Raw genomic sequence first — 19,326 nt, 5'->3', positions numbered from 1 at the left:
ACAACAGCTCCTCTGTCTGCAGTCAGCAAGGATGTGAAAGGGAAATGACACACCACCCCCCACCCCCCCAAAAAAAAAAAAAAAAAAAAGAAAAAAGAAAAAAGAAATTCTCTCCCAGAGCCAAACCTCAGTTTACACAGCATGAAGCAATCTCTCCACAAGCTGGCTTCTCTTCTGGGCAGGTTTCATGGGACTGAGGTGCCACAGAAGTGCACAGGATCTGCCTTGCTAATGCTCTGTTCCTTTCAAAGCCTGCTCACACCCTCCCCTCTGAAGTGGGTTTATGCATGGCAACACCTGTGTTATTGTAGAAACGCTTTGGCCAAGAAAACACTGTGCAGAGGAGCAGACTCTTTTTACACCTGCCTGCTGAGCACAGAGGGGCACGTAACTCAGCCAAGCAGTTTGGAGTCAGCATCGATGGGCTTTCCTATAAAGCAGTGGAGTCAAAGCAGTAACTCGGCAGGGTGTGACATGCCAGAAACTCAGCTCAGCGAAAAAGCGGGATAGAGGCCTGAGAGGTAGGTGTAGCTGGCAGGAGAAACACGATGGACAAGGCAGACTTGAAAGGGTATGAAATGTGTTGGGGGGAGCATGGGAGGAGGAGAAATGCTACATCATACTGGGTCTGTGTTAAAACATGCAGTGAAACGGGTACACCGCTGAAACGCCTTTAAGGAGGGAACATCTGCAGAGGCTCCCATACCAGCTGGAGACTTACAACACCTTTTAATGAGCATTTCTTAATACCCTTCCTCCTCACCAAAGCCCATCAGGCCCCCTCTTCCTTTTTATCCTACCTCACGGAAACCAGAACAGAATTCGCACAACTTTGTGGCAGTATAAAACACAAAATCACAGAGGGGTTGAGGATAGAAGGGACCTCTGGAGGTCATCTAGTCCAACTCCCCTGCTCAAGCAGGGCCACCTAGACCCTGCTGCCCAGGCCATGTCCGTTTTTTTACTTCGGTCTTCAACACCTCCATTCACACAGGTTAAAAAACTACAAGGATTCTGTCTGAATGCTTAAACTGTATTTCCCAACAGCTGGATCTGTTGGAAAATCCACTGCAACTTACAACAGCAAAAAACACCACCTTTGCTCATCTGTTACAGATGCCTACCTTATGGTCAAGGTCAAGAACAATACTATAATGACTGGAATAAATAAACCAAAAGACATGCAATGTAAGAGCCTCCTCCTCCTTTCTGATGGCAGTGGCAGACTGGAAAGAATTTTGCTCACTATTGTAGTACTTCAGTTTAGCTTTGCAGTCCCAGACTGTGTCATAAAACTGCATCATCCTCACCCACAACCAGCAAGACACAAGGGAGGCACAGGAACAGGTTCACACAGTTAGGGCATCTGTTGCTGCACCTGCATTTTCAGAATTTACCTGGCCTAAAGACATAAATTGACTCAATTTCTGAGTATGGCCCTTGTGCAGCAATTCTAATTTGCAAAGAAGTTTTACAAAAATACGTTAGGCTGTAAGCCAAGGGAAAATACTTCCCACTGCAAACCCAACGCAAAAGGTTTGCTGAAAAAAATTATTGGTATATACAACATTTAGATGTACAAATAAAGTTTTTCAAGGGGCTGCTCTAACTTGTACCTGAGGTGTTTTAGCTTCCACAGCAGCTCAGTAACTAAAATAAGGATAAAGGAAGCATCAAACCACGCATTCGCTATTTCTGTGCTGCTTGTCTCCCAGAGGATGTAGCACTGAAGTAGCTCCCGGATCTTTACATAAAACTCCACAGAGAGACTTAACTTCAATCAGCCACTTCCAAGGAGTCGTCAGTTTTAACCACAATTTCAAAGGATATAAAATTTGACAGAATATGGATGCATACACCTGGGTAAACAGTTTAATCCAAAGTGCTGTTTAAGCTCATGCCTATGTGATCTTAAAAGGTATGTTCTGCAGACTCCTTAACTGACCTTCCTGGCTCTTGTACACAACCCAAGCTCAGGGCTGAAGACCAAAGCGTCAGTCTGAAGAGCCAGACCTTCCAGGGTAGCTCCCACAATCCCCAGAGGTGTTTAATTATGATAAATTATAAATATTTCTCTGCATTAACAGTGCTTTCTAAAATGACTATATATAATTTATATTAAAATGCTGTTTTAAAGATTCACGTCACTTAAAAAGCAGTGACTGCTGTCTCTCAAATCGACAATTTAGACTGAAATACTCCTGATTTACACTGATATAAACGAGCAGAGAGTGAAGTTTATTGTTGGTTTCTTCCCTATACATGCAACTGACAGCACCCTATTGCAAAATTACACAGGAGTGATCCAGAGCTTTACAGGTCATTCATGATGTTGTAATTGCACATCATACATGAAATTAGGAAGCACTAAAAGAACAGGCACACTGGTACAAACAAATTGAGGAGAATTTGGCGAAATAGGAATTCTCTGGACCTGAATATCTACTCCTGTTTATGAACCAAATATAATTGTTTGAGAAGTGTTAAGGTACATAGTAGATGCGCTGCCTTCAGGAAAGTGAACAGACTCACATGAAATTCTGTAATACAGAGAGTCTCACATGCAGAGACCATGCAGTGCATTTGCATATTTAGACCTGACATTAAACACTTGGGGGGGGAGGGGGGGAACCCAGACGCTACCCAAAGCTTCAAAACTAACATGCCAGATACAAGACAGCAGATACAAATCAACACAGCAATGAGTATTTGAATAACTACATGATTTTACAGGGAGCAATGCAAAGGCTAAGTTTGGTTTTGGCTTAAAGCATTAAAGGGTATATATAAGAAAACTGTACGGAGCAGTCATTTAGAAAAATACTGCAAGACAAAAGTTACAAACTGGCTGACCTGTACAACTGTACACAGAAACAGTATGACCACCCTCTGAGCATTAGTGTCACCTTCTTTGCTAGTGACAAAGGCTCATGGCAAACTGCCGTATGGGGGAGACACTCATTTCTTTTAAAAAGTATTACATTACATCAAAAAAAACCCAACAAAAAACAAAACAAAACCCTCCTGCAAATCCCAAACACCAAACCTGAAGCTGCTCTTGGCCTGGTTATCACAAAGAACCGCCTCTCTCCCTTCTCCATCCCACCTGCTTCACAACAGACAGCAGTCTCATCCAGCATATCAGCTATACAGCAGAACATTTTGAATCCTCACCAGAACAGGACGTATTGTCTGCAGAATGCACACTAAGCTGCTCAGGTTTTCCATTAACGCTAAATTACAGTAACTTGTACAAAGATGGAAAAGCAATTCCTCGCCAAAAGGCAACTTAAGAATCACACTCCTTTATTTCCCTGTAAAAAACCTACCAGAGTAACTTCTTTTTTTTTCCCCCTCCCAAAATAAAACCACCCCCATGCATGTACTTGGAACTCAGTAACACTATACGGTCTTCACACACATGCACTATTCTACCACAAACATTAACGTGTTAATTAAAACTTGATAATGTTATGTGTGAGTACACATACACAAAAAACATGCGATGTCACCGCCTTTTTCTGACAAGTTATATGAACTCAACATTTTTCCATGTTTAGGGTAATACAAATAGCTACTACATAATCCAAAAATGGTTATGCTTTTTTTTTTTCCTTCGGCTTCTGTACTTCCACAGAAACCCACTGACTTCAACTCATTCTCTCTTTCACACTGATGCTTAATTCTTCAGGGAAAAGGAAGGAAGATCTAGTCCAGTTCCTGGGTTGTTTAACAGAAAAGGATTCTAAAATGAAAACAGTTGTTTGAAAGTTTCTTCTTGTTCCTCTCCAGCATAGAAAAGCCTTGAACTGGAGATCCAGCTTGTGCATCCCCCTCTGAAACAGCTGAGGGATTTGCATCTAGAAGGGGGCTCCTGTCAGAATCATCTTTATGACCTGCAGAGCCTTTCCTGACATCTTAACCGAAAACCTCGCTGCCAGCCCCAAAGCCTTAACTTTCACCTGACCTTCAGTCAGCTCCTGGCACTGCAGTGGAAATAGCAGAGGAGGATAGCTGAAAGGGATACAGCACCTTCATACGTTACACCACTACTGTGTGGGTGTCCAGACATGAATTTGGAGAGGGTTCATTTGGGATCCTTTTTTGTTCTGTTTTGGTTTTTGTTTGTTTGTTTGTTTTTAAACCACAGCCACTGTCTCAGAACACCACAATCTCACTTTGTTGAGTATATCCCTGCTGATGACAAGGCTTTCACTGGTATAGTCATGCTAGCCAGCTAGAAGGCGTTTTTCCCCCAACTAACAAATAAATTACAGAAGCTTTTGGTGTACACTAGGGCCATGGTATGCAGGTACCATTTTGCTATCTGTATCATTTTTGCACTTGTTTATATTAGAAAGTTGAATCATTTTCACTACAATGGTAAGCTGAAAAAAAACCCCAACATTCTTTAATGTGGGGAAATGGTGACTTGTAGATGCACACACTTACATAATCATTGGCATAAGGAATAAAGAAATACATCGGTTTTCAGTGTAAAGCCAGACAGATACTCCTTGTCATAGCTGAATCCACGGTAGTGCAGTGGGCAAAGGTGTGCTGTCGTAGGGCGCACGAAAGAGCAGACTGCAGTGAGCTACACTAAACATTTGGATGGATTTCAACCACATATTAGCAAGAGACTTAGACAAATTCAAGTTTCGTCTCCCAAAAAAATAGCACTTTTCTGACAGCTCTCTTACTCTCCCCCTCCCCCCGATGTTTATTTATTTGGATTCTCCTTCTTGGCTACCATTTAACATGTATCACTTATTAGTCATCATTATTCAGTCACAATTTAGAGTCTCATCCAGTCACCATCTGATCTATTTCTGACTGCAGCCAATGGTCAATACCTATTAACGTTAAAGGCGAAAACAGAACATAACCCTGGGATTATTAATGGTGCCCTTACAATGTTATTTGCTTTTCCACAGGTCTTTTAGAGTTTTTTACTTAACTCTGTAACTAAAATACTGCCAGCAGTCTCCCTGCACTTGTAGTCATTTACCAGTTTCACACCTTAATAAAAAATGCCACAGATAATAACAATTTATAAATGCAGACTGCACTTTCAATGAAAACAATCTGCCAGTCACTCCACAAATAAAAATCCTCACAGCTCCATGGCTTTCCTTTGAGTCATGAGTAAAGAGCAGCTAGATGCTAGAAACTGAATAACCCACACACCCACGCTGCATGCATCCAAAGATCATTTCCCAGCAGACATTTGTGGGCTCGTTACTAACGATCCAGCTGCTAATTTAGCATCTGCTCTTGTTCTCGGGTTACCAGCAGGTCCCTCCCTACCCCACAACCCCATCTGAATGGGCCATACTCACGCACGGCTTTGCTTCTTTAAAATACACCGGTATATTTAGCAACAGTAAGCGACTTTACATGATAAGGAGGAGGCATGGTTCAGATTAAGTAGGTAAATAAAACTCAAGTTAATCAAAAGCAGGCTTCACAAAACAAAAGTCTTTGATTTGGTCATTTCAAGAAAGATTTGAAGGAGGGAAAAAAGCTTTGCATATTATGACTTAATCTAGCGAGGGAAAAAAAGTATAATTTTTCCCCCTCCCCTTTCTGTAAAAGGCAACTTGCTGCAGTTTGTTAAACTATAATTTCTTCACTATGGAACCAAAACATGCAAGCTATGCCATGTACTTTTGCTGTATAAAGTGGAAAATCTTGTATTTTCACAAGTATCTTTTTTTTTAGAACTGGGTTCAGACATTAAAACATTACTTTCAACTTTGCTGGAGAATGAAACTGTCACCAGTAAAGAAAAGTTCTGAACTTTCACTCAAGACTAAGTCAGGTTTGTAGACGAAAAGGTCCCTGCTCTTTGTATACTACATTTAATTTCATTGCTGAAATTGGACCTTGTGACTTATATAATCATATGTATCATAAAGTTACACAACGTTCATTTGTTTTTATTAATAATAAGTTTTGAGAAGGGGTGAAAAAAAATATACTGAAGTACTAAAACAATATAACGCCATTTACTGAATACAGGCACACAAATTGAGCCACTTTGTGACAAAAATACTTTAATTCAATGAAGTATTAAATGCTATTTAAAAAGGAAAATGTTTTTCACTGTAAAGAAATAAGTGCATTATCACCTACTCCGTTCTCTCATTTAAGTGTTCGAAATACCGTTCTAATAGAATATATTTCTTTATGCAAACTGTAATAAAAGATGACGCATTATGAATTACAGACTTATTTAAGCACAGACATACTCAGACACAGCAAATTATTTGATGCCAATATTTAGATCTGTAATCTGAGGTCGTATGGCTTGGTATCAATTTTATATAATTACGAAAGTGTGTGTCAGGATATACTCATTTTGTCTAAGCTTGAAAAGAGCTGGAATCAGACTACTCAAGAAAAAAAAGGAAGTCTATTCTTACCTAAATCCTACCTATAAGCTTAAGTTTAAGGTTTTTAAGTGTTTCTTATAACAAACTGGTTGTATGTATTAGATCTAATAATGTAAAACTTTATGATTGCTATACCTAGACAAGTTAATTTGTTGTTTCGTCAACACATTTTTTCCCTCTTTTTTCTGCAGCACAGGAACCCCTGGTGGGAGACTGAAAGATATCGGGGGGGGGAAGCTGCTTTGAGGAAAGCGATTTACATAGCTGTGCACTTCTAAACCTTTCCTTTATCATATGCCCAGCTGTGTCTTTACACACACTCCTCGGGTCTGCCGGGTTCGGGACCTTCTGGGCCAATGTCAGCAATAAGGACACCATTAGAGGCATCAAAGCATTGCTGAAGCCTGCCTGGGGAGTCACAGCTCTGCTCAGAGCTATGGGTTTGTGGACAAGACCTGGAAGACCAAGGAGCACAAGACCAAGCAGAGCGTGGCTGTCAGACAACAAGCCATGGCAGAGGGAGCTCCTTCCAATGCTTTTATAACACAGCCCCCGAGCTACGATAACTTTACTCCAGATAACATTCAAGTACGTGATTCTCCTCTTCTGTCATGCCACAAAATTAGAAACTTGCATGAGAGAATTAAAAAAAAAAAAGACCAGGAGGAATAAACTTCACTGTCAAGGGACAGTTTCATTTTTTCCAAGCGTTTTCTCCCAGGGACCTCTACTCTCAGCCACCAGTGTCATACATGTACTTTCAGACAATTTTAAGAAAACCATTAAGACCCGAACTCTACCACTTGTGAAATCTGGAGGCACCATTGCCAAACCGCAGAAACACACTGACTGTGTCTTGTAAGCACTGAGTGATAGAAGCCAATACAGAATTTCAGGCAATTTTGAGACTGCACTGGATGTCAACACGGCTGCAACCTACTGTGCAGCAATAAGAACGGATATCCCTCGGTCCTCATCTTACACGCACATTTTGAGGAACACAAGCCACCTCCCAAATTTTTGTTTCAACTCACAGCACCACCACTCTAAATAAGGGAGTTTCTTTGGGGAACACTTTACTTGTGTAAAATTTCCTAATGATAAGCTTGCATGCTCTGTCAGATCGTTGTCCTCATAAATCCATCCATGACTTCAACACTTGCTTGATGTAAATAGATCTCAGAACAATTCCAGAAGGAACAGCACAGCTGTATGACACAGTGGACACGCTGGCTCCAGAAGCAAGGTCCCATATGGTAGCATTTATTTCCAATATTACTCAACACATGTTGCCAAAGCACAGCTTTTAATCTTCCACCTGCAGCTCCACGTGAAATACGACCGCATTAATTCAGAGATAGGCTGCAATTTTCAAAGAATCCTAAAATAGTGACACATTTCCTTTTAACCAAACCAGCAGGATCAAAGGAAAATCTATTCTCTTCTACGAGCAGTAAGACAGATCAGTGCCATGCACACCTCCTCCATCGTGCTACCCATTGGTACAAAGGCTTCCTACTGAGACTACCTGTGGGCAACGACTAAAGCTGTGCATGAAGCATCTATACCCTAAGCCTCCCTTGCACCACTCCCAAGCAGTTGCACGTGTACTACTCACCAACACGACACAAAGCAGCCTCCAAAACAGCTCCTGTGTGGACCTCTCTATGCCTATATAATCTACTTCTAAAGAATGGAGATGTTTTCTGTGGTGAGCGCTATGGAACAAATCTCAGGCACCTCAGAAGGCACAAAAGGAACACGAAGTCACCAATTCACTCAGTTCCCTGGGTTTTACAAGAATGTTCATCTGGTTGCTAGAAGATAAGACAATACTATTGTTACTCTCTTAACCGCATCGCTACGGTACAACTGAATACCACTGAACTTACTGTTTTTCTTTCTATACACAGTGACGATATCCTTGGTAAAAGGAAAAAGCTGCATAGAAAATTGAGAAAAGTATCTCTAGGGAGTTTTAAGGTTTTAACCTTAAATAATGCTTGGTGAAAGCTATTTAATGCAGGAAAACCCCTGTTGCTGATTTGGGGTTTTGTCTTCAAATAAACATGCTTATGAAAGATTTATAAACATTTGAATACTGTTGCACAGGTATAGCCAGGTGCTAAACGGGGCACGAGGGGTTTCTTTGCAATCTGAGCTTCCACATTAGGTTTTCCCAAGTAACTCTGCCTACCTCTTCCTGGCCACACCGGGAAGGAAAATTCAGTCTTCATGCTAGTGACACATTCGTTACCATCTGCTCGGAAAAAAAAGAAACAGCACAGGCTAGACTATTTCTCCGAGGTTAATCAAAAGGCTGAAGTACAAAAGACAACCTATAAAAGACAAGAAAGAGAATGTATTTCCCCTTTTGCAGCTATGTGGGTCATTCACTTGAAGGGCTGATCTGTCCCAGAGGCTGACATGCGTGTCCCCACTAACGATAGCAGAGCAGAGCTCTGCCCCCAGATATTGTATGGGGCCTCCTATTCAAATTTGGCACTTAAGCTCTGCATGCAGAGCCTACTTAGGTGAGGACAGCTTAATATTTTATATACAGCACAGGGTTGTTTATCCTGTAACAATACAGGTAAGTGGGAATTTACATTAAAAATTGACTGAAAACTGTTCATAGAAACACACTTTTTAAAAAAGGTTAATCCCCCCCACCCCCCAGAAAAAACTTCAGTGCTGCCCCCCCTGAAAGAAACCTCAGTGCTGCCAGTTTCTTTCCAGGTAAATTTAAGCTGAACTGTAAAATATGAAGTAGTTCAAGAACTTTTTTCTCCCCTATCACATTAATATTAAACTGAATTTAAAAATCTGAAATTATTCTCAGGTAGCAAATTAGTATATAAATAATTGGCAATGCACCGCAAGCAGTATTTCTTTCCAAGTAACTCCTTATGAAAATGAAGCAGCATGGGGAATTTACGGTGCTTTTCATGGCAAGAAACCCACAGTATCTGTATAAACAGGTTTTATACTTCAGGCAATTCATATCTGTAAAATATTTTTCAGTAGACCTGGATCTCATTTTTAATAGGAGAAAGTACGGTATTTAACCACTTGAATGCAAAGAGATTTCATTCCAAAATAACTACGGCTAATTTGAGAATACACAATAATGAAAAATAAACAATTATATAGATAAGCAGCATCCTTAAATAAGGCTGGCGTAATGGCATGACAAGTTGTGGGCTTTTCAAAAAAATATTAGCACTATCTGGTCTTGCAAAAAGAACAAGGGAGAACAGAAACAAGTGACCTCTTTATCCTCAACCAGTACGAGCAACATCTTGTCAGTGTCCAAGAGGTCTTAAGCTTAAAATACTAGTGGAAAGATGGCACTTTGAAGATTACCATCATGTAAATAAAGAAAAGCAACCACAGGTGGAGAATACAGGGGAATACAGGCACTGAACTCACTTATCTTTACCTACATACACAAGCTCACATCCCCCCCCCCCCCCTTTTAGAATGAGATACCTGATTTGTGTTACTTCAACATAAAATATAAACCCAAACTCCAGTAAAGAGACAAGAGCAGTGTTCAATGAAGGAGCAGACCCAGAGGTTTCAGCAGAGCTGCTTGGGAGTTGCACACCTCAGCCTGGCAAGTGAAGCAGAGCAAAACTGAACTCCACAGGCCCTTCAGCTCCAAAGCTGAATATTAAGGCAATGGGAACATAGCTATGGCCTGCTCGCCTCCATGCTAAATCCACCTTTTAAGTTCAAGCTGCTTCAGAGCAGCTGACCAAAGCCCATTTCCAATATTGCATTAAACAATTAACCACTGCTTTTGCTGCACTTCATCCTCTGGCAAATGCAAGCAGACTCTCTGTCCCAAAAGTGGTCAGTAAACCACAGGAACAGAGAGACTCTGAATCTGCCTAGCCCCTACTAGTAATTTTGTACAATACTACACTAACAGCCTTGGGGAAAAAAAAAAAAAAAAGAAAAAGAAAGAAAGAAAAAAAGGGATGCTTCTAAGAAAAACCAAAATCCCTGATTTGCCTTACGTAAGGAAAACAAACCTTCCAAAAAATGAACAGAAACAATATAGCTGGGGTAAAGACCCTGTATTTTGATCCTGGTATCAAGTGCTAAAACCAACTGAGATACTGTTTATTAATTGCAAAATAGAACTACTAAAAGCAAAGAAATAAAGTAACAGTTTTCATCCACTGGTATTCAATTATTTCCAAAATTCACAACTTATCTTCTTCAGAAAGAAGAATTCTTCACCAAAAGTATAAGCAATTAGATGATTAATTTTTCCTGATACCTGTGAAGTTGAAAACTGGGTAAATACAAGTTGCAGAATAACTAACTGCTCTTCCAGGAAGGTATCTTCTTGTTTCTTACAAATCCATGCAAAATTTGGAAGAAGGATTTAATTAACTGTATTTGCTTAAAAGGTAAGAAGAAAAGAAACTTTACTTTTGTCATGAAATTGTTTAATCATCACCGTATAGTCCTAGGACTGATCTTGGATAGTCTCTTTCTAGACAGTTTTAAGAAGGTGGTACAGTCTACAAGACCTGAAATGAAGGGACAAAACAAGCTAACTAAATGTATTACTTAAAACTGCAGTATAACTTTTTATCCTCCTCCTAAATACACAGTATTTTGTAAAATTCACAATTCTCTAAATTTAAGATAAAATACTGTTCTGTAATCACCCACATAAAAGGTGAGGCACAGCTATTGTCTTTTTTTCTTGCTATTTTTAAATGTGGGCCTGGACTCTTTATCCATCACACAGAGACACATCTGCATTTGTCTCACAACAGAAAAGTTAGGTTTGATGAGAAGAAAGTAATTTTGCATTAACACGTTATATTCAGGAATAACAAACGATCTGAAGATAGCAATCCTCGACTTACTAATGGTAAGTGCAGGAGCAAAAATATCTTTTGGTTCATAAAATCCCTGACAGAGCTCAAGGATGATGTCCTGGCACACTCTGGTTTCTCCCCTGCATCCCTGTGCTAGGCTGACCTCAGGCAAGTCCACTATGACACAGCCCAGTGCGGGAGGATCTGCAGCTTCCCCAGGTACACGAAGGGTTTGGGACTCACTAAGGACAGAAACCGGTCCCAGTTTGTCTCTCTCTGGACAAGGCACCACCCGGGGAATGAAGCTGCACAACAGACCTTAAGGAGCCGTAAACCAAAACAGTAAAAAGACTCTGTGCGTCTCAAAAAGCACAAGGTTATGCACATCTGACACCGTCACATCGTTTCAGCATGCGATGCTGCGCTGCGTTGCTATGAGATGACCAAGTGACTCTCCAGTTCAGTACACGCAGAGAAAGAGAGGTAATTAAAAGCAAGCAAAATAAATAATTGTGTTAATTACTACACTGGCAGTTTAGCAACATGATCTGACCTATTTGTAGCTGTATTTAATGAATTGGTAGAGTCAGCCTTAGGAGCACCTGAAAGTGTCACAGTACCGAGATTTCAATCATGGCAGAAGCCAGAAGCTGATCTCCCTCCCAAGGAGAAAGTCCCATCCTAGCAGGGACTAATCAGAGCATTTGTCAGCAGCAACTGCGAGCAACACCAGGAGCCCCGTTAGAGCAGAGAAAGCTGTGCTGACACTGAAACATGAGCTGTACCCCCAGGGAACCCAGGAGTAATTTATTTGGCATCCATGAAAAGTGTAGGCTTGGTACCAAGTACCATGAGAAGTTCCTCAAAAAAAAAAAAAAAAAAAAAAAAGGAATCTGGAGTCTCACCAAGATATTCCCTCAACACCCAGAACCACTGCTGTGCCGTTCAGAAATAAAGCACTGCAACAGGAGGCGAGATCAAAGGAAAGCACAGAAAAGAATTTTTCTTCCAATTTGGCTGAACCTATTTATTGATTTTGGAGAATCCCCTCATGGCACTCTCAGACGAAACCAGAAGGGAAAATACGTGTCCCGTGCACAGTATGATCAGACATGCTGTCCTTGATGTATTTACCTAGGCGGTTATTTTTGCTGCATGTGCAAGATACCTCAAACAAAAAAGAAAAATGCAGAAAGAAAAGCCATCTAAGTACAGAAGTAAGAACAAAATGAAATATGTTGTATTGTAAAATAACTTGGAGCTTTTATTATATTTTTGGAACCTGCTAAAGCAGAAAAAAATGCTTATTATACCCCAAAATAACTACACAAGAAAAATAAAAGAAATATTAGTATTTTAAAGGGTCTTGAAAATAATTTACTGCTTTATTTTCTGCTACACTTGAAAGCCACTGCCACGGCTCCCAACAGACCTCAGGGGCGAGCACAGGAGAATGACCACTGCAGGATGCATGGGGTGGGAAGAGAAGATCTTTTGAAACAAAAGTCACCTAGATAATCTAAACCAGAGCTCTTTGCAGCTTTCCTCCTGTGTCCCTGGAGAAGTCGGTTTTAACCGAGCTGATTCTGCATCTGGTGGATCTTATGTACACTACAACATGAGGACCTTCATGCAGCCTCAGAGGACAAACTCCTCCTCATGTCACCATCATACCATCTCCTGACACCACATAACACAAGTACCAAGGAGAAATCCAGCAGCCTCATGCCCAAAAAAACCAAACTGCCTTTTCAGAGGAAAGGGGACCAGCAGACTTAACAAGAACAACTACCAGACCTGGGAGACGGTGGCAACTGATCATCAATGGTGCGTTCATACTCAGGGCCTCGAATTTTGTTGTTCTCTAGTCTAACTAAACCATCAAAATATTATTAACAAAAGAGCGGCAATATAAAGAGGTCTTATATCATCTTACTATGAATGACAGCACGTATTAAAACAATGCTTGAAAATTCAGAAAGGATCTCATCAACCATTGATGTTACCTGTTTTAAATCTCTCTGTGTGGTCTTCAAAAAAGAAGAAAACAAAGAGTCATTAACCTCGATTACCAAAAAAACAACAGAGCTCTACCCTTCTGGCTCAACTTCACAATAACACATCAGTAACAGTCGATCAGATCAGCGTGCATTAATATAAATAAAACCCAACGCACAGCGAAGGAAAACAGGTATAGCAAAGAGAGAATCAACTGCTTGCTAGTCACTCTTGCTGAAAACATGAAGTAACACTTACCTGATTAAGTACTTCTGGATCAGTACTTGCTGTTGAACCTTGCAATATGGCTGTATTTAGAACACTGACAACATAAAATGTAATTTTCTTCCTCAAGCTCCATGCCAGAGGTATGACTTTGTGTGGTATCTGTTTATTTTATGGACCAGAGGAATTTTTCACTGTTAGCACCACAAAACCAGCATGGCTTAGAAAGACCATATTTTCTTCTAGCCTTCGGGTCATTGCTAGGGCTTGCTATGGAAACATTGATTGCAATGCAGCAGCTTCAGGAATATTGAGGCTTGTGTTTATTTGGCTTCTTCCTTGAAGAAAACAGGACTCCAGGCTGCCGGGTGGTCCTGGCAATTCGGTGTAGCCAAAGCTACTGCAGGTTTAATCCTCAGCCTTTCCCGTGCCAAGCAGGCCGGTGAATGTTGGTTTTCTGTCAGCAAGTTCCCAAATTACCTAGCTACTGGCTACTTAGGTGAGGGACTCTCCATCACACCTTCCTGAGCCATTCCTTTTTGTATATGCCACAGTGACATGGAGAGGGAGAGGCAGAGCAACTCACAAACTAACTTTATAACTTACGCACAGGTCAATCTCCTTTAATAAAAATAAGACACCAGAGAACGCAGAACTGAACCCAGAAACGCAGACTGTCGGCTGCACCTCTGCAAGTGCCTCAGGCCTAGCCTACACCAAGTTTCCCTTCATTTGCACCTATCCTACTTGCTTTAATGATGCTCACAGCCTTAAAAAAAAAACTTTTAAAAAATAAATATGCCAGTGTTGTGTCATTTTTTGACCACCAGAGAAAGCTTTATAACTCACATTTCATCACTGAAACTGTCAGAGGAGACCGTAAACTCTCTTCTATACAACACGTTGCAAGGAACACATAAAGCACAGCTTAGTGCACAAACATCCAGTTGAATTTACGGGGTCAGCAGTAAGAAGTAAAATTTTTTTATCCTGTAGAAACTCTCAATCTGGAAGCTGTAGTGAGAACAAAGGAACATAAACAGAAAAACCATTTTCAAACCGTTTTTTTCCCCACTTCACTGATTATAACAACTGCTCTGCACAAATGCACAGCACCTTAGGCAGCTTGTTAGCTGGGGAAATAACGAAACTGAAAAGACAACGTTTCTGGTGCATGGGGACTCAAAGCGGGTACGAGATGCTGTGTGTCAGTGCCATCGCAGCACAGCCCTGCCACGCAATATCTGTGACTCACTCCTTGGCATGGGTTAAGTCCCTGGCTCTTCGCTGACACTCTCATGCTGAAACTATGACAACAATATACTATTCCCAGCATCACTTATTTAATGATAAGCAGCCTGGCTCACTGGGCAACTAACAGCTCTGGAAACACTCTATACATAAAAAGGATTAGTATGTTAATAAGGGTTATAATTTCTATTAGTTGGAAATGCAGCCACTTTCAAAAGATCCTTAAATCACAATTTTAGCTGGAAACACAGATTTTAAGTCTTTTCCCATTCCTAAACTCTAATGCAGGAGCTGGCTTAAGCTGCTACAGAAAAATAAATTTCTAAAGACCCCTCAATCTCTTAGAAGCAGCACTAAAGTGTGAAAGCTGTCAATTTTCATGGACATCACAATGCCAGGACAACACAAAAGGCTGCAGTATACAGAACACAGTTGTTGCCAGAAAATCAAGTGTTTGCTGATGCTAACAGAATAGTAGCTGAAGGCCAGACACAGAGGAATACTTGTTAAGGCACTGAATTGTGATTCAGGAGAAGTGAGGTACTTCCCTAACTCTGCCACAGGCCTCCTGGCTGCTTTCAGAGCAGGTCATGTAAATGTGTTCACACTTTTGTCTATATAAATAAAATGGAGTCTCCTACATGTATTTCTTTAACTCAAAATAATGTTAAGAAGCCTTCATAAATGCTTGTAAGATAATTCAAGCCTGTGACAACAGGAGTCTTAAGTATTTATAACACCATAGATGTTTAAGAATACATACATGTACTCAAGAAAATTCTCATGCCTTTGAAGGAAAAAAAATTGCCTCATTCTGGCCATAATCATACACTGTGACCTGAATTACTCAGCAAAAAGCAATATCCCACTTCTCTAGCAAGATTAACTACACACAAAGGAGCCATGTATTTACTGAGCTGACTTCAAAATAAGTATTTAAGAAGTTGTTTTTCCTTAATGGTCAGCATCATCTAAAAGTGCACCCATGAGAGTGCTCTGAATTGTAATTAACTCCCCCCTCTCCTCACCTTTATCTAGTGCAACATCCTGCAATTCCCTGGAATTGCTGCAGCTTGCCCACATGGGGTGGCAAACAAAATCTGTCCCATCAAAACGTAGCGCCACCTCCTGCTGAGCCGTGAAGTGCTTTCATAAAGAGAAGCAATTTGACTAAGATATAAACTTATAGGAGCAAAACCTGCAGAAAAACGAAACTGGAATCGCAAAGGAAAGTCATGAACAAACGAGACAGGTGGCAGCAGGAAGGAGAAGGTTCCATTTCATTTAATAGTGAGAGGAGCAGCACAAAAGGCCAAGATGAAAAAATACAAAAGATATCCACAGGAAAGAAAATAATGAGAGATGACTGGGAGACTGGAAGAGTGAAAACAAATCCTGAATATTCTAGGCAGCCCAGAAATGGAGGAGACTTTATATCTACTTCATCCTCTACTCTGGTACAAGACTAACAGATTTCTGAAAGAAAGCGAAAGGAAAAAAGGGGGAAAAGTAAGACAGGAAAAGTGTGAAACTGGAATTCAGAAAGAACAGCTGTCAGGACTGGGTTGCATTGCGTTTATCTCACCACTGAACTTACTCTTACAATTAGCTTGCTTATCTTCAGCAATCCTGAGATATTAGTAATGACTGAAAACACAAATGTCTTCCAGTATATCACATCAACAGTTACGTTCATATGGAGGTGCAAAACACAGTAAAAATTGCCTTGTTTGATTTTATGCAATAGTAAGTACAATTATTCTGTCACCATTACCCGAGTTAATGTGATGTATCTCCTCTGACACAAAAACACACACTTCGGACCCAAACTACTTGTCAGAGGAGGATAAGGCTAATGCTGCCTGCAGTACTGGAAAAACGTTCTGCGGAGAAATTCCTTGTCTCAGGTGTGCACATATGAAGCACCGCCTGAATTCTGCAGGAGCGGTGCACGTACAACAGGGGCACAGCGTGAAGGATAATGCCAGAAGCACAAGCGTCAGTCTTGCAACTGGCCAAAGCAGCCACCCTCGAAGCAGGAACCACACCGCTATTCCACCTTTCTAACTGCAGTCACCATCCTTTGCCATCCAGTCCTCTGCACGCTGCACTGAAATCTTGTATAAATACAAAGCAGAGGAAATATATAGAAATTGCCCAATTTTCCAATTTTGATTTGCAGGCTACTTCATCGCTTTTTCTGTATACCCTAAAACTCGTAACAGCTGAAGGGGAGATAGCGTACGGTGTAAGCAGTGTTACGCAGCCGTTCACACAGACGTTTTGTGGACAACAGTTTATAAAGGTTTACAAGGTTTACAAATAATACACTAAACATAATACCAACTATTCTTTTTTATTTTATTTTTTTAAGCTGCATGTGCAGTTTCACGAAGAAACCCGCTTAACTATGTGGAGTAGGCATAAAATAATAGGAAATGGTTTCAACAATTTGAGTTGCACGGCTTGCTCGGTACCTGGGGATTTGCTTTCCCAGGTTCTCCACGTAAGCATTACTGACATTTTGCAGCCTTTACCCGACTTCCAGGGTCACTTCAATCCCGCAGGTAAGTCCCTCCAAAGTATCTGTGCTAGTGTGCGCCTCAATTTGTTAGTACTATAAGGCCCTGTGAGGTAGGGGAGGAAACTGAAGCACAGAAAATAAAGGTCCTGCTTAAAGGACTCATACATCTTGTTTAATATAGAGACTTTCCCCACACTTGGTGAGGACTCCAGTGGAAGCTTTTCTGTGCTCAGACGTAAAGGCATGGAGAAGGACCCAGGAATCACAGGTTTCCATGGCAGATGGAGATGCTTTCAGTGACAGGGGAAGATGCTCTGCACTTTGTGAGGCTCCTAATGGAGCAAACCAGAATTGATCGTCTAAGTCCTCATAGAGGGCTTGAGCCCTCTATGCCACTTGTGACCAATGTGGGTCACCTATGCCACATTACGGTCAAAAAAGTCACCAACCAAGATACCCAGAGAGGCCTATCTAATGATGTCTCTCCCTAATGAAGTAAGGTTAGACGCAGGCACCAAGGCAGTAGGTATTAAATGAGTGTTTTCCTCTCTTCTAGCACCTCTTGCGTGATATCAGAAGAATAAATCCTAATTTCTGCTACTGCTACTAAATGTCTTAAATTCACTTTTGTAAGCAAAAGGAAATGTTAATTAAATAAAGCATTATGGACTTGGTAAAGCTTGATAGAACTCATGCCTAGCAATTAATAATTACAAAATTCTTGGTACTGAAGTCTACAATTATTTTTGAAACTGAGAAATGGGAAAAACCCTGCAACACCAGTGAAAAGTGTGTTTTTTCTTTGCCATTTAAAAGAAAAAGAAAAAAACCACCCCAAAACATAACAGTATCTTGCTTTTAAATGTGCGATTCTCAAGCAGCCATACCATGAAACACATGTAGTCAGTTTGCCCGTGTAAAGCACACAGCAGAGCAGCTCTACCCTATACAAAATGACACATTAAATTTGTACGCTGTTTAACACGGGAAACTTGTAATGCTGCTGTTAATGATTTACACAGAGACAAAACAGCTCTGCCTAAATGTTGTTAAAAATTGTGAAGCTGCGGTCATTTTAACCTCCCTTTCATAACTGCAAACTCAATCAATAATCTGGAAATGTGTATAGCACTTCTTCTGCCATGAAAGGAAGGTATTTCTGCCACAGTGGCCTCAAAGGCCAGCGTTCCCCGGGCGCGCTCCACAGATGCAGCTCACGTCTGGATTCATACGGGAACCAACAAAGACAGGCGAAGCTGCCCTCCCTTCCTGGCCCCCGCAGATTTCCTCACTGAGCGAGTAACACCCGACTGGGGACCCAACGTCCACTGGTTGCCAGTACAGACGTTACCAACTCAGGGAGTTACGCACCGTTCAGCAGAACCCACGGCTGACAGCACGGGCACATCCAGGCTGGGAACCTCTGACTCGCAAGAAAAGACGACAAGCAGTATCTCAAGGCTGAACTCAGCTCAGACAAAGCAGACGGGCAGTCCCCGTCAGCGCGCGTGCCAGCGTTGCCATCAGCTTCCGCAGGAGCGGATTAGCACCCACGCGCTTCGCTGCACAGTATCGCAAGTGCGTCTTCACCTCTCGGCTGGATTCGCCTCCTTGAGCTAGGTCAGGAGCGATCCGACCGAGGTTAATGCAGTTACTGTAACTTCTGTTCACGTATGTGATGTCCGAGTCTGGCCATGGATGGGTTTACACAGCTGAAACTGGGTACACAGGATTCAGGAGGTCTGTTCAGAAATGCCCTCAGACTCCAGTGCTCACCTCTGAGATGCACTAACAACACGCTTTCTCATTTCACATTAAACCTCAATGAATCTTTGGCTACCTAGCAATCAAGACAAATTTTTAATCAGCGCTGCATCTGAGAAATGCTGGTTACTCTTCCAAGCACAGCTGTAAATTGGCATCCCAGATCTCCTCTTCATCAGGATTTTAGAAAGCAGCTATGCTATTACCTCAGCTAGGTACAGAGAGGGGAAGTACATTATACCTTACTGCTTTTCATAGCAGGTTAGCTTAAAAAGTCATGATCCAACAGGCTCATTTTTAACAGGAATTAGGCATTTTATTT

General features: G+C 41.2%; 1 protein-coding gene across 8 annotated transcripts in view; it reads right to left on the bottom strand.

Annotated features, from left to right (window-relative positions):
• The window catches only part of COBL (cordon-bleu WH2 repeat protein), a 162,619-nt gene that overhangs the window by 141,428 nt on the left and 1,865 nt on the right, over positions 1 to 19,326 (bottom strand). The window contains exon 2 of one of the 8 annotated variants that reach the window (XM_064443303.1): positions 14,315 to 14,479. The exons of the other annotated variants lie outside the window; for them this stretch is intronic. Coding sequence (XP_064299373.1) covers positions 14,315 to 14,316 — 2 coding nt within the window. The 5' untranslated portion in view covers positions 14,317 to 14,479. The remainder of the gene's footprint in view (positions 1 to 14,314; positions 14,480 to 19,326) is intronic. 8 annotated transcript variants of the gene reach the window in all.

The sequence above is a fragment of the Phalacrocorax carbo genome, chromosome 2, assembly GCF_963921805.1.
Source record: "Phalacrocorax carbo chromosome 2, bPhaCar2.1, whole genome shotgun sequence".
Classification (NCBI taxonomy): Eukaryota; Metazoa; Chordata; class Aves; order Suliformes; family Phalacrocoracidae; genus Phalacrocorax; species Phalacrocorax carbo.
The sequence above is the reverse complement of the archived record's forward strand: the minus strand, read 5'-3'. Positions and strand labels throughout refer to the sequence as shown.